At 35.5% G+C, this 16,424-nt stretch overlaps 1 protein-coding gene and 1 long non-coding RNA gene across 5 annotated transcripts in view; one reads left to right on the top strand and one right to left on the bottom strand.

Moving 5' to 3' along the window:
* The window catches only part of LOC115223602 (protein Wnt-6-like), an 89,723-nt gene that overhangs the window by 35,105 nt on the left and 38,194 nt on the right, over positions 1 to 16,424 (top strand). Inside the window, exons 1-2 of one of the 3 annotated variants that reach the window (XM_036512406.1) lie at positions 11,142 to 11,255; positions 15,314 to 15,364. The exons of 1 other annotated variant lie outside the window; for it this stretch is intronic. In XM_036512406.1, coding sequence (XP_036368299.1) covers positions 11,164 to 11,255; positions 15,314 to 15,364 — 143 coding nt within the window. In that variant the 5' untranslated portion in view covers positions 11,142 to 11,163. Of the gene's footprint in view, positions 1 to 11,141; positions 11,256 to 15,313; positions 15,365 to 16,424 lie in introns of those variants that run through there. One more of the 3 variants, XM_029794257.2, reaches the window with a different exon arrangement.
* The window catches only part of LOC118767595, a 169,249-nt gene that overhangs the window by 124,787 nt on the left and 28,038 nt on the right, over positions 1 to 16,424 (bottom strand). Inside the window, exon 2 of one of the 2 annotated variants that reach the window (XR_005003516.1) lies at positions 2,302 to 2,317. The exons of the other annotated variant lie outside the window; for it this stretch is intronic. This is a non-coding gene — a long non-coding RNA (uncharacterized LOC118767595). The remainder of the gene's footprint in view (positions 1 to 2,301; positions 2,318 to 16,424) is intronic. 2 annotated transcript variants of the gene reach the window in all.

Below are 16,424 nucleotides of genomic sequence, written 5' to 3'. Positions count from 1 at the left end.
GATGGAATAATGGAAACCGTAGAGCATCGTTTAGAACTTACTGACACCATTTACCTCTGTCCCTTTGAATTCGAATCTATACATTGCTTATTGATCTTAAACATTTAATTATTCATAACCATAATTAAATATGGCAAATGAACCACAAAAATGATGGGAAGCCATGTAAAATAATTTGAATTAAATTAGATACAATCTATTGGAGCTAGGTTTGTTTTTCAGTTGCTGGAGTTGACAAAATAAGAGCAACGAGTAAATAAAATACTCTCCTTTCTCAAAATATGGAACTTCGTTTTCAAGTTGAAAAATAATATATAATCATCAAAGCTCGCACTAAGAAATTCAAAGCATGATATAACCAGTATATGATCTTTAAATCCAGAGACAAAAGGAGCTCAGTACCTCAGTCCCAAGAAGCCAAGGACACCTTGTCCCAATATAACCGGTGCGTTATTGATGGAGTCGTTTCGTACTCCAGGGAATTTTATTACTGCAGATACTACTTGTCAGCAGATATTTGCCTGCAGATACTACATAGTCTGAAGCAGCTTCCGATATCCTCCAACAAAAAAATGTAAACTCTCGTGACATTTAAATGTCATAGAAAAGAGACATGTGTGCTTGTATCTATTTCAAGTGAAAGTAATGCCAGGAAAATCAAAGTTGCACCCTTCATATTCTTATAGCGCCTCCGCAATCTAACAGAAATAATTTACAGCATCATTCGGCAACAAATTTCATCAGGTGACATGGTTTGTCCAAAGAAAACCTAGTCTACCAGCGGTCTACCAAACTGTGTGTAGATAAGGCTTCATTTATCACGATTAGAAACGAATAGAAAAGAACCAGAACACAGGTGAAAAGTGAGATGATGGAAAGTAAAAGTAGCATTAGAGAGAGGAGAATGAGAAAAAGTAAGAGAGAGAGAGAGGAGAGAGAGAGAGAGAGAGAGAGAGAGAGAGTGAATATAAGAGGAAAATGTAGAGAAAGAGAAATGACAAAGAGAGATGAGAAACTGGGAGAGGACAAAAACCTGTGAGAGAAGATATATGACAAGATTCGATAAAGATATGCATATATATATATATATATATATATGCATACCTGTGTGTAAGTGTGTTAAATTATCGAATTGTTCATCTATCTATCTGTGTATGTGTGCATCTCTGTCTGTCTGCCATTCTCTCTCTCTGTCTCTCTCTCTCTGCCTCTCTATCTATCTATCTATCTATCTATCTATCTATCTATCTATCTACCTATCTATCTATCTTTCTATCTATCTATCTATCCATCCATCCATCTATCTATGTATCTATCTATGTATCTATGTATGTATCTATCTATCTATCTATCTATCTATCTATCTATCTATCTATCTATCTATCTATCTATCTATCTATCTATCTATCTTCTCTCTATCCATCTCTCTCTCTCTCTCTCTCTCTCTCTCTCTCTCTCTCTTTGGGGACTGTGGTGGCCAGATAAGATGTTCAATATCACTAGAATGCGCCTCGTGCCATTCAGTAATATCTAGCTGTGTGAATTGATCCATTATCATCATGAAAGATTGCGTTTTCCTCTGGAATCAGTTTTGCAAACATAGGATGAATTTGATCAAATAAAATGCTTAAATAGTTTTGACTAATAATTCTGTCATGAAGGGAAACCACTGGGCCGGCGAACTTCCGAGATATAGCCACCCCCAGATCATTACAGATTCTCCTCCATGTTTAACAGTTGGAAGAAGTCAGTCTAGGTCAAATGCTTCTTTTGGCTGTCTCCATACGTATACTCGGCCGGTGGTTGGAAATAGGGTAAAAAATGACTACTCCAGGAAAATAACATTCTTCCACTGCTCTAGGACTAAATTCTGTAGGTTTCTACTCCACTCTAAATGCTTTGCAACGTTTGTTTTTGAAAGTAGTGGTTTTCTGATTGCAGCCTCCCGTGAAATCAGGCTTTGTGCAGCTTCTGGTGAACAGCTTTTGTGGAAACTGGGTTCGTGAGATGTTCATTAAGCTCTGCAATAATTTTGGGAGCTGTACGTTTGTGATTCTTTCTAACAACTGACGTAAGAGTCCGACGGTCCCCATCTGAAAGCTTTGGTTTTCTCTTGGGGTCTTGTTTCGACGAGGAGGTTTTCCCTCTTTCTCAAAGGCTCTCATTACTTTCGAAACAGTATTTCTTGATACACCAAACATTTCGGCTGTTTTCGTTACGCTAGTGCCTGCCATACGAGGAACAACAATTTGACCTCTTTGAAAGTCCGATAGATCTGTCATTTTATTGAATTTTAATTACCTTTTTCTGATGATATCTGAAAAGAAACATCAATTTTATCAAAACATATTAAGCAACACTAATAATAAATTAAAAAAAAAACATAAAAATAAACAAGATTTTGAGGGTTTTATAGATATCTCAAAGTTATGAGGCTATGATGCTAGGTGTTTCCGTATTTTTGTCCAACCCCTGTATTTTATCTCCTGATTGATCTGATTATCACTTGGTTGAACTAAATCTGTGAAGGTGAAGTCTTTGTAAGAGTCACAATGCAATGTTACTAATTCAGCACCGTCTGTCTACATTTCGATTACCTTATTAGATTATATGGTCTTATATGAAAAAGAATATATCACTTCAATGAGTACACATAATTTCATCATTTCCCCGCTATTGCACTTCTTTCTCATTAGGTAACAGAATGAATATTTTTTGTTTTGAAGTGTTAAAATATTGTTATATCTTAGTCATTTGAGGTAGGTTTGAATATCGAGAAGACTCATCTCCAAGAATCACGACAACCTACATATTGAAAACGAAGTAATAAGAGTCCAGAAGGGTTACTTAAGGTATAATGAAATTTTGTAGAACATTAAGATTCCATAACAGCTCCGCTCCCTACGAAATATCGAAAAAGAAACTAATGAAGATAGTCAACTTTAACATATCTCACTGATGATATCGTAGCTTTTGCATTAATTTCCCACAATATATTGATTACTCGAAGTGTTGATATTAAATATTTAGTGTACGTGTAGTACATCAATTAAAAGTCTTACGTCTTCTAGAGCAACATAGCTAAATTAATGTTATTTTCTTTCCGAAGAAATAAAACGGGAACTCTACCAACGACATGTATGTTCGTCTGAAAGTATAAAGTAGCCAATAAAACAGTTTTATTTAATTCCGTTCTCTGATTGATGAAAAACAGCAGATGACAAGATCTATTCGTGATAGAAGCACTTCGTCGCATGAGAACATATCATATTAAAAGAAAATTAAGAAGACAGTCAAATAATTATCAAAGCGCCATGTCAAAGTTGAAAATACAAACTTCATGAAGGCTTGTTGACATGTCCATAAAGAATGTCTCTTTTTGTTGTCAGAGATCAAACGATTTGTACCGACTAGACCTTCTGTTGTAAAAATGGCAAATAATTGAATTAATTATGAGGTTTATGTCGCTATTTTCTTGTTATTTTACCTCTTTTATAATAGATGTTAGATGTACCAACTAACCGGCTTTCTTGGTGGCAAAACACTATAAGTAAGATGTTAAATACGAGAGTTAACGGGCGAGGGATTGCCCATTGACACTAACAGGCGAGGTCTGTTGACCTAAACGTTGCTGTGAAGCCGAAGTATTTATGATTATCAATGTATTTGACGTTTTAGCCATTGATTGAGTAGTCCGAATATTTTATAATAAAATGTTAATGTTAAGCACGCAAGCTGCACGTGAAGCACCAAAGTTTATACACAGACATGTACACACACACACACACACACACACACACACACACACCACACACACACACACACACACAAACACACACACACACACACACACATACACAGACACACACACACATTCATTCATAGTATAAACTGAATTATATATGATATTTACGAACGCATATTACCTAGTGGTTAGGGTTTTTCGTCTCACAATCATAATGTCGCATGGTGTTTCCTTGAGCAAGGCACTTCATTTTATGTTCCTCTCAGTATACTCAGCTGAAAATGAGTACCTGTAGAGTGACCGTATAGCTCTCTCTTTCCTTTATGCTAAAACAATTAGCGAAAATGTGGTACAGGTCACCAAGTCATACTAGCTGGCCGTTTAGGATATTTCATATAACTTTATTTCATATCAGAAGCAATTATTTATGTTATCCAATTTGTTACACATTATATTTGAATAATTGTGGCTGTTTAATTAAGGGGACGTGGGTTTAGGTTTCTATTTCTGCAGATAATATTCGATTATTTTATTCTCATGAAGTTTTCTGGTTATTATTTCTAAATATGTTCATACTCTTTAGTTAATGAAAGCGTCAGAAATATCGGTGGAGGCGCAATGGCCCAGTGGTTAGGGCAGCGGACTCGCGGTCATAGGATCGCGGTTTCGATTCCCAGACCGGGCGTTGTGAGTGTTTATTGAGCGAAAACACCTAAAGCTCCACGAGGCTCCGGCAGGGGATGGTGGTGATCCCTGCTGTACTCTTTCACCACAACTTTCTCTCACTCTTACTTCCTGTTTCTGTTGTACCTGTATTTCAAAGGGCCGGCCTTGTCAGTCTCTGTGTCACGCTGAATATCCCCGAGAACTACGTTAAGGGTGCACGTGTCTGTGGAGTGCTCAGCCACTTACACGTTAATTTCACGAGCAGGCTGTTCCGTTGATTCGGATCAACCGGAATCCTCGTCGTCGTAACCGACGGAGTGCTTCCATCCAGAAATATCGATTACAATACTGGGAAGCATCGGGTGAACATTCACCAATCGATAAATGATGTTTTTTTTATTGTTTTCTTTTTATTTAACTTAATTTCCCGTAATAATTAATTTAAAATGGAATATGTGGTCAGTTACTGTGTAATATATTTAACATTCGTTCTCTTACAGATTTAAAATTAATATTATAATGTTTCTCACGTCAAACCAAAATGTATTCTTAATGGTACGTTACAATATAAGGCAAAGTAAAAGTGTGTAACTTATTTCCTTGCGACGTAAATCAGACATAAAGAATACCTCTGGTAAGATTTTGTAACAAACATAATTATTCATTACAGTGTATTGAGTTAGAATTTAGGTAGCCAGACATGTGAGGTGATTTCTTTTGAACAATCTCAGTACAAAATGATATAAAGTTGAACGGAATAGAGGATTAAGTGTGATAATAGCACAATGTTTTGGGGTTCTGCTATTTTGTAGCAGTGCACAGAAGGGAAAACGAAATAGATGAAAAATTGCGTAAAGAAATAGTTTCAATTAAAACTAAAATGTTGTTCTAAACATTAGTAGTAAGTAATTTTAAAAACATGTATTGTGACTCCATACATTATGCAAGGCTAGACAGGTGTATTGAAAGGTAGGTAAGAAGCTATGCCATTCATATCTTTCTTACAAGTATCAGTAACGTACGTGGAAAACAAAAACTTAAATAATACTTGAAAATTATGATTGATTAGAATTTAGGTTGCTAATTCTTGGTGCAAAACTTTTGTTAGCGAGGATGTGCATTTGATTGTAGAGGAAGAGTGCAGTCTGTGATCAAAACCAGAACAAGGGTTTTAGTGGAAACTAGGAGAGAAGCAAATGGTAAATATTGGACAACAGACTGAATAGTCCCAGCTATAGAATATTCACCCTAGAAATAGGTTGAACTTTTGATCAAATAATCCAATTTCCTAATCATTCAGTTATCGGAAGTATGTGGGAAAGCCATTCATAGTAAAATAAATGTATATAATGCAAATACCAAGAGCCAGTAAAACACTTTATAAACGTTGCCTGTCAGTGAACTCATTTATCTTGATCAATGAAATAAGAGACGAGGAAGTTGGGAGAGCAATACCAACAACAATAAGTAAAGAGGAATTTCTTCCCGGGATACAGAAGTTGTAACATCATTTAGCCACAGCAGCAGAGTAGTTACACACAAGCAGTTACACCAAAGTAGCAACATCAAGGTAGTAAGTAAGACCAAATTAGTTACACCAGTGTAGTTATACCAGATTAGCAACACCAGAGTAGCTAGACCAGAACAGTTACAACAGAAGAGTTACACGTGAATAGTTAGACCTAAATAGTTACAGAAGCGTAGTTACACCAGAATGGTTACGCCAAATTAGTTACACCAGAGTAGTTACACCAGAATAGTTACACCAAAGTAGCTACACCAAAATACTTACACCAGAAAAGCTACATCAGAATATTTCCACCAGTGTAGTCACGCCAGAGTAGTTATATAAGAGTCGTTAGGTATGAGTGGTTATAGCAAAGTAATTGCACATTTATAGTTATACAGAGAACATTTCAAAACAGATTTAATTTCTTTTTTCATGGATACAATCCGTTTATAACTGAAAGAATTCTTTGAAATAATCAGGTACATGAACTTTCTTTATGTTGTCATGGTAATAAATCAAATGCAAATGAAATAGTGTGTAAAATATCTAAATAGTTGAATAAATTTAATTTTAAAAAATGACATATTTATTGTACGTGTTAAAAATGTCTGATCACAATAAGTTTCACCGAAAACGTTTCTCTCTCATGAAATCGATTCTTTCCACGTTATATATTATGTTTGATTCTTTACCCCACCTGATTATATTGTTACTTCATACATACATAATCAGATTATTCAGATTAAGATACTTTTTCCTTGCAATAAAATTGAGTTTAATAATCATGCTTTCCTTGAAAATTAATTAAATGCATATATTGTAATTCTATGTTAACAAACATCTGTGTATTAGAATGTGCATAGATGGAATTACATAATTTGTTACATTATTCTGTATAATGATCATACATTCCTTTCCGTTACCTAATGGAGAAACAGGGGTTATAGTCTCCCTGGAATGGGATTATATAAAAATAAACCAAGACAAATTTGTTACTACACTATATATTTGTAACTCTCATAAAATCTCTACAGACAAGTGACATGAAAAAATACGAGATTTTTGTTTATCTTCGCACGGTGATGGGCTCCTCAGCAAAGACAACGTATGGACGTTTAGCTTTTGCCAAACGACCTGCGCAAATGATTTGTACCGTTCATTAGCTCACTCCCTCTATCAGATCGACGTTGCCTGAACTGGTGGACGGTCTACCACGCGTCAGGTGTCGAAGTGATCGCAGAGCAATGTGAGGCAAAGTAGTTTACTCAAGAATACAAAGCACCACCCAGTTTAGAAATTGAAACCACGATCTCGTTATCGTGAGTGCAACACCCTAACCACTAAACCATGCATTCTCATAGAAAAAAAAAGTGCTTTTCAGAAGTGGGATACGAACCGATGCCGACGTTAGATTACGCCCACAGTAATCTATCAGATACGAATTAAAACTTATTTTTCGTTCTACATCCTTCATTATTATCGACATATGTTCACAAGCTGATGCCTTGCTTGCTCTAAATTATAACGTGGACGCAAAGACGCAGGTGTGACTGTATGCATGTGTATGTAAGTGTGTGTGAGAAAGGGGGGAGATTGAGACGGAGAGGGTCTACTCATGTATACGAACACATTCATACAAACACATATACGAACGTGCGCGCACACACACACGCATATGATAGAGAGAGTGTATTTTTTAAAAATATCTTCAGACAGTATGTTACTAGTAATGATATTCCATCAGTTTCGTGCCTAATATTATATGGACGATTATTCATACATGGTTGCCGGAAGCCCGTTGCTCTTTTCGCGCGGAAATACAGGCACTAGGTTGACTCGGTGATAGGAAAAGAGGGAACGAACTTTAAGGAAAAATATTTTTCTGGAGATGGGAATTGAAGAAATAAAACAAATTCAGAAGGCGGGATAACTGAGGCCAATATCTTATTCACCGCTCAATGCAGAACCATTCCTCTATCATTTCTGGATACTTCTCGTAATACTTTGTATTTATAGGTGCAGGAGTGGCTGTGTGATAAGTAGCTTGCTTACCAACCACATGGTTCCGGGTTCAGTCCCACTGCGTGGCACCTCGGGCCGACCAAAACCTTGTGAGTAGATTTGGTAGACGGAAACTGAAAGAAGCTCAACGTATGTGTGTGTGTATGTATGTGTGTTGGTGTGTTCATGGTTCGGCAAAAGAGATCGATAGAATACGTTCTAGGCTTACAAAGAATAAGTCCTGGGATCGATTTTTTCGACTAAAGGCGGTGCTACAACATGGCCGCAGTCAAAGGGCTGAAACAGATAAAAGAAAGGTCCTCCAGATTCCCAAAACTAGGTCATAAATGAATTTTGCTAATTGATAAATCTCTACCAACAGTTCATTTTCATCTGCCGCTTTTCCCCAATAGAGTTTTTTAATGCATATTTATACTTCCTCTATGATTGGTGAGTCATTACAGAAAAAAAAGGTTAGTTTTAGTTGAGTATTTTCAATATAGATAGGACCTACTTGGGATTCTCTATTTAGTAACTCATTCAAAACTTGTTGACCTTTCTATGCAGTTTCAGGCCTCCCAGTCTTTTCCGACTTATGTATTAAAGTCTCCAAGGAAAATAATTCTATCACTGTCAAGAATAGCTAGCAATACCTTACGTCAGAAGCCATGAATATTAGTTTTGTAGTTGCATCATTGTAGTTCGAGATAAGAGCAGTTGCAGTATCATCAAGCGTTCACTAATAACACGGGGAAGTTCTTTTAACCTGTGAACTAAGTTTGTGCGGATCGCAAAATCCAAACCCGTTTCTCTATTATCTCTCTGAAAGACGTCTATCTACCACTAATCTCTAGTAACTGTTTATCCTCAGGAAGATGATAATTATTAATATATTTTCTAAAATGTTTATATTTTTTATACTCATATTTTGCAAACAGTTTAACAGGAAATGATTTTTATCGATGAATTATTTTCATCCTATATAGATGTATATACTGATCACTAACCCATTTATCTTTGTTTTATCTTCTATATATGTATGTATACATCTCTGTGTCCAATTCTACACGAAGACACAGAGATATCAAATGTAATGCCTTGGCGTTCAATAAGACAGTGGGAGTGCCATTTCCCAAATTTCCGTTGCACCGAATATCTAGAAGGAAATCCTGAAATAGCACGCGTTTCATTGCGAAGTCAGAGGTTTTTACTCTTGCCTGTTTGTGAACTTCTTGACTTTATAGACGAGAGTCCTAGGGTGTTGTGCAAGCGGTTATTGGCTTTAAATTTTAGCACAGGTGAGTAGCTTTGATGAGCTTTGGCGAAGGGAAAATGACGCGTTCAAACCAGACAAGCTTGTGCCAACTTAACTAACTTCATACCTTCGTTTCATACCGCCTTGCAAAAATTACACAGAAAAAGTCGACGAAGTTTTAAGCTACAAACACAAAACGAGCAAAGCGAGTATCATAGATAGAAAATCAATGAAACAGTTTAGTCGTGGGTATGTGGACATAGTGAGTATGATATACCTACTGTCGCTTCACAATTGCTATTTCTAGTAAAGACAAGCCGACAAACGGAGTTCCTCTATATAGGTGCTCGACCTGCTATCACTGAATGTATTTGTTTGTGTGTGTGTGTATATATAAGTGTGTATATATATATATATATATATATATATTATATATATATATATATATATATATATATATGTGTGTGTGTGTGTGTGTGTGGTGTGTGTGTGTGTGTGTGTGTGTTTGTGTGTGTGTGTGTGTGTTTACAAAATGATGCAGCTGTGACCAGTGCCAAGTTTTATGCAATTGTAACCAAATTACTTAGCGTGTTTTAGACTGATATGTGATTGCAATTTTTTAACAGATAGAGTAACCATATTCACGCATACATGTGCATCCTCACACTCGTAAATATCGATAAATCCCCAACAGGTTCGATGGTAAAGATTCAGTTGTTCGATTAATTATACGACATACTCAACTAATGAAACGTACACGTATGCATTTTTGTGAATGTATTAATTTGGATGTTTTTGCGAGATTTCTCTTTATATAATTTTTCCTTATATAATTCGATAAATAGATAATAATTTTGAAAAATAAGTAATAATTAATAAATGTATAAACATCTGAGCATTCTAAATACACGCGTATTTTTAAGGCAATTGTGAGGCACAATCACTTTAACATCATGGATGGAGAGGAGAAGCAACGTTCCTATATGGCAGGCATGATAATTGTTGAGAGATACCTAGATGAAACCATGGGTAGCCATGTGGATAGAACTCATGTGTACATATGTATATATGTTTGCGTGTGTGTGTTTATGTATGTGTGTGTGCTTGTGCGTGCGTGTGTGTGTATGTGTGTGTGCGTGTGTGCGTGTGTGTGTGTTGGTCTTTATAACGCATTCCATCGACTGAAATATCTATTTTACTAGATACATGCTCGTAAATATATTCAATGTATTTCCACGAGGCTTTAATCCGCAGAAAGAAAAACCAAAACTCACTCCAACAAAGTAGTAGCCAAACTTTGTGCTTATTGTCTTGTTACACTTACAACATGACTTGATGTTCCGACACTTGTTTTCTAATAAAATGAAAATAATTTCAATATACTTAACCAGTGTCTAAGACAAGAATCTTTAGTAGAAGCAGCTATTGATAGATGAACTATTAAGTGTCATTTCCTATGAGGAGGAGGTGTTATTTGCAGTAGCGATGGGGCGCTGTCAGAAATAAGATGTCTTTTGCCCTGAAAACATTTCCTCAAGTAGATTTATGAAGATTTATTATATAGCCCTTCTGAATGGTATACACACATGTTTTATATTATTTAGCTTACATGGAGCTGTTGCAATGCTTTGACATCCACAGTGTATTGAAAATTAATTTATGTGAAAAGTTAGATTGCTATAAATTTCTGTATTGAAAACAGAAAAAAAATAAGGTTCTGCTTATTTTTGTTTTGTGAATTATTGAAATTCTAGTCCTTCTGTTAAGATAATTATTTAATTGTGTTTTCATTTGGTGATTTGCATTTTATAAATTTTAGATTTTAAAAGATTTTTATAATTTATCGTAAATATTTAATCTGGACACTATGTAAGCAATTTTCTTTTCTGGAGACAGATTTGGAGTGATTAGGAAATATTTGATGTACAGGATTTGCATTGAAACTTCGGATTACCGGGACTAGTGGAAATGAAGTTTCGTTAGAAAATGGAAAATAGTAAAACCACTAATTCTATGTTTGTGGCCTTTTCAATTCTCCCTGAAACAGTCATACAGTCGTTGCTCTTATTTCTAGCATTGTAGGTGTTCCAACAGTGTCAGTCATATTTAATGACAACTATAGTTTTCCTTTTTTGTGATACATTGCTAAATTGCTGCCTGCTTTGATTATTTGTATACACAGTAGCGATTCGCCAAATCATCTATAGATTTCTATGGTGTAGACAGATATAGCGGCGGCAATCTTGTCCGGAATCTGGCGGATAGTACCGACTCTATTTCAAGAGGCTCTGGTGTTAAGACCGAAACTATCCGACAATATAGGGATATCTCGACTACCGCTTTCGGCCGTTTACGGTCATTGTCAGCATGAGAGCGCTTTAGCTTTTTTATTTCAAGCATTGTAGGTATTCTAACAATCTAAGTCAAATTTAATGACAATCATGTATTTTTTTTAGTAATACATTGCTAAACCGCTTTAATTATATATACATATATATATATATATATATATATATATATATATATATATATATATATATATATATATATATATATATATATAAATACACACACACGAGGTGGTATCAAAAATTCCAGGAGTAATTATGTTTAATAGAGAAATGACTTATTTACCCAAGTTTAAACATCCTCTCTTCGAAATTATCACCTTGCACAGCAATACACTATTCCCGGTGTCCCTGCCACTTTTGGAATCCGGTCTGGAAGTCGTTTTCTGTAAGAAGGTCAAGGACCTTCTGCGATTTGCTGTCAATCCCGATAACAGTGTTAAAAGATGGAAGCCTGCAGGTGTTAAATCTGGCGAATAGGCTGAGTGCGGAAGCGATACCGCGTTGTTTTGGCAAGAAACTCATGAATGAGGAGAGCTCAGTGAAGAACCCAGTTCTTCACACACCACAGATCCGGTCGCCTTCACTGAATGTCTTTTTTCAGACATTTCAAAACGTCGCAGTTGAACTCTCGTTTGAGGGTCTGATCCCGGGAAACAAATTCTCGATGCATAATACCACATTTCCGAGGGTGACGCTTGTAGCAGGCCTTCCAGATTGCTCATTGTCTTTCAGGGACATTCTTCCGATTTTAAAGCGCCCATGCCACTCAGAACATTGCATACGGCCCAATGCTTCGTCGCCATAAGCTAGTCGAAACATGCCCAATGTCTCTGTAGCTGATTTCCCTACTGCCAATCACAAAATCGCAGTCTACAGTATACACATGATGACAAAAACACAAACTTCACAACTTGCGAAGTAAACACAGCAATGTCACTAGGCATACTGCCTCATGAAAGTCACCACTTGCTCTCACTGCGCTCGCAACCATATACTGCCATTCTCTGGCGCGCGACAGAACTGGTTCGGGAATGTTTTGATGCCGCCTCTTGCGTTTATATCGTATTATAATAGAATTAACATTCGAATGAAGAATTACTCAGTACTTTCTGGTGACAGTGATTTCGAAGTTTTGAACTGCTAACCTTCATCAAAGATGCTGACAAAACTTCAAAATTGCTGTCGTTCTTAATGGTAAAGTGTACTATACTCACACACACACGCGCGCTAATAGTATAAATATTCAAATAAATTATTCCCTGATGATCCATTGCGGTTAGGCATCCAAATGCAGTTCCCACATCCAATGCCGAGTTACAAATAAGTGCAATGGTGAAACGTACGTAGGAACTAATATCTATGCTGGTGTTCTCTTAATTACCACTTCGTTTGCTATGTATATCATAACTACTGCTAAGTACAGTTGTCAACTAACCACTCTACTTGAAGTCGATTGAGTAATGATAATTTATGAGGAGTTTGTAATTCATGCAGTAGTAGTCCGCACATCTAACTATACGCATACACACACGTTCATATAGCGAGAGTGGTTCTAAAAACTGAAGTAAAATTTAAAAGTCAGTGAAAGGAGCATTTTAAAAAGAACTCTATTATAGTATTGTTAATGGATCAGCAATTACTAATATCATTAAGTGAAATGATAATGCAACATTAGCATATTTTGCTTTCCATTAAATAGTTAACAACTGAATATTTTAAAATCATAAAAATATTATTATTATCATTATTATTATCATCATCATCATCATCATCATCATCATCATCATCATCATCATCATCATCATTATTATTATTATTATAGATAATTGTGTTATTTAGTAGAAAATCTATTATATTAAGAGTCGACTATGTTGCTTTCAATTCTACTTGAATCCGCCTCATTTTACCTACACTTCTGATTTCTTTAAAGAAGCATTTCTATTGCTATACACATTTCCATAATGGTTCTAATTGTAAAATTGTATTTTTAAAAATAAAGAAAAATGGAAAACAGCAATGATTTTTATATTATAACCAGGCGCAATGTTTTATGAAACGTGATTTGAGCTGAAAATATGGCTCCCGTTTTTATTAGAAGCACTGCTCTGGAGAATCGAGTCTCATATTTCCCCACAATAGGCCTTCTTAAAAGTTTATTTCTTTCATGTTTCACATTATTACAGTTAGTCATTCATTTGCTATATCCACTAAACAAACAGTTAATCAGTTTTCTTTTCAGCGTAGTTTACATTTAATAGACAATTGAATATAATTAATTTTATTTCTTAGTTCAAGCGTCAAACGAAGATGTTTTGTGCGCATTTTAAAAAAAAAACTCTATATGTATGTCTGCGTGTACATACATATACACATATATATGTCTTTATTATACATATGTGTGTGTGTGTGTGTGTGTGTGTGTGTGGTGTGTGTGTGTGTGTGTCTATGTGTCTATGTGTCTATGTGTGGGTATATATATATAGCTGGCAGAAACGTTAGCGCGCCGGGCGAAATGCTTAGCAGTATTTCGTCTGTCGTTACGGTCTGAGTTCAAATTCCGCCGAGGTCGACTTTACCTTTCATCCTTTCGGGGTCGATAAATTAAGTACCAGTTTCCCACTGGGGTCGATGTAATCGATTTAATCCCTTTGTTTGTCCTTGTTTGTCCCCTCTATGTTTAGCCCCTTGTGGGTAGTAAAGAAATATATATACATACATATATATATATATATATATATATATGTATGTATGTATGTATGTATGTATGTATGTATGTATGTATGAATGTATAGTGTTCGTACCAAAAGCAAAGTGTTTGATACGCACCGTTGTTAAAACTGTTAGTGTTTCTGTCGGTAAACTGGATTATCTCCTCATACCTAAGGGTTTCATGTGTTTGGCGTTAGTCAGATGAACCACCAGTGAGTCTTTCTAAACACATGGTTCCGGGTTAAATCCCACTGTGTGGCACTTTGGCATAGGTCTTCTATTATCGCCTCGGGCCGACCATAGTCTAGTGGTTGAATGTGGTAGACGGAAACTGAAAGTAGCCCGTCGTATATATATATATATATATATATATATATATATATATATATATATATATATATATATATATAACGGGAAGCTTTATGAAAATAAACAAAAGACGAAGGCAGGTATATATATATATATAATAATAATATTAGGGAGTAAATCCAAGCTTACAGGGTTTTTCATTGTTTGATTTGCCTAATAGTGGTTTTATCTCTAATTTAATATATATATTCATGTGTGTGTTTTCGTGTCTATGGTTGTCCCCCGCCCCATCTGTTGACAACCAATGTTGGTGCGTTTACGTCCCCATAACCTAGCGGTTCGGCAAAAAGACCGATTGAATAAGTACTAGGCTTCAAAAATAAGCCCTGTGATCGATTTTTCCGACTAAAACCCTTAAAGGAGGTGCCTCAGCATGGCCGCAGTTAAATGACTGAAACAAGTAAAAGGAAAGAATATTACAGTCTCACCGACGGGTACACTAGACTAGCACAAAACAGCACGAAATCATTACGCAGGTGATAATCCAGTTTAACAATCATTTGTAAACAACACACAGACAAACATACACATGTTCGTATGTATGTTTATGCATGGGTGTATATATATAGTAGTATACTTTACGTGAGTTGGAATGATTCTGTATGTATGTGGAACACTGTGTGTTTGTGCGCGTGTGTGTGCGTGCGTGTTTCTGTTACTTTTATTATTCTTCGGCTTTCCACTTTCGTTTCTATCTCTTTCCATAGTACCTTAAGCGAAATAAGTACGGCACTGCTCCTGCATGTCGCAGACTCCATGTAAGTATATATCTGTTCTATTTATTTTCTAAGATTTATATGTTGGCTATCAAAGTTAAATTTGTTCAGAGTTGTCTCCATTCTACTAAAGATCATATTCACTCACCACTGCATTTCATACTCAATTAATTATAATTAAAACTTCGGAGTTATTTCCCTTACCTTTATTGATAGGAATTATCCATTTAGATAATGACTGTTCTCGTCAATAAATGTATAATTTCAATTAAAGTTACTTGGCTTACGAGTATTTTAATACTTACTTTATCATCTAGTTTCCATATATTAGACGTCCCTGGGTAACTTTTTCGGACGTTTTTTTGGAAAAGAAACCTCTTTATCTCTAAGTTCTGAGACCTAACAGTCGCTCGCTATCAGACTGCATTGTTGAAGAGGTCTAATAATGAAGATATATGTCCGGCGTTATCATAACGCAGCTAAAGATCAGACTTCCTTCCTACTGAATTCTATGTTCACCAAAATTAGTTATTTAGATAATGGTTTTTCACTTTTCATTGATTAATACATCAAGTATGCTAGCGCCCACTTTACTCATAAACTATGTAAATCCATGTTCGGCATTTCAAACAAACGAAGAAGACAGTTTAGGATGTTTCCTCAGAGACAGCTTTTTAAAACATTTTGATACCTAAAAATTAAACCACTTCACTCCTTTGTGAAAATATATATATATACGTTCAAAGAAAAAGAGATATAATAATTTACAAACATTGTACAATCGTATTCATATTAATATCATACGCAGAATGATTGATGAAAGATTTTCGTAAATCAGCTGATTAAAAGCTCATGGTGTTTGGTGACATCCCTTTATGTTTTACGTTCAAAGGAATCTCACCAAGAGTGTTCAATGAGGTCATAAATAAAATAAGAGTTAAGTACTTAGGTTTATATAACATGATTTGTTTGCCAGAAAAAATATCACGTATTTGAGCCTGCATACATATTTTGGTATAGCTAAAAATAATGCTTCACTATAATTTACTTTGATTTTATGATATAATAGTTTATATCAACGTTCATTTCCTGCTTAAGTGCA

The sequence above is a fragment of the Octopus sinensis genome, linkage group LG23 (genome assembly GCF_006345805.1).
Source record: "Octopus sinensis linkage group LG23, ASM634580v1, whole genome shotgun sequence".
Classification (NCBI taxonomy): domain Eukaryota; kingdom Metazoa; phylum Mollusca; class Cephalopoda; order Octopoda; family Octopodidae; genus Octopus; species Octopus sinensis.
Note: the sequence above shows the minus strand (reverse complement) of the source record. Positions and strands in the feature narration are given on the sequence as shown.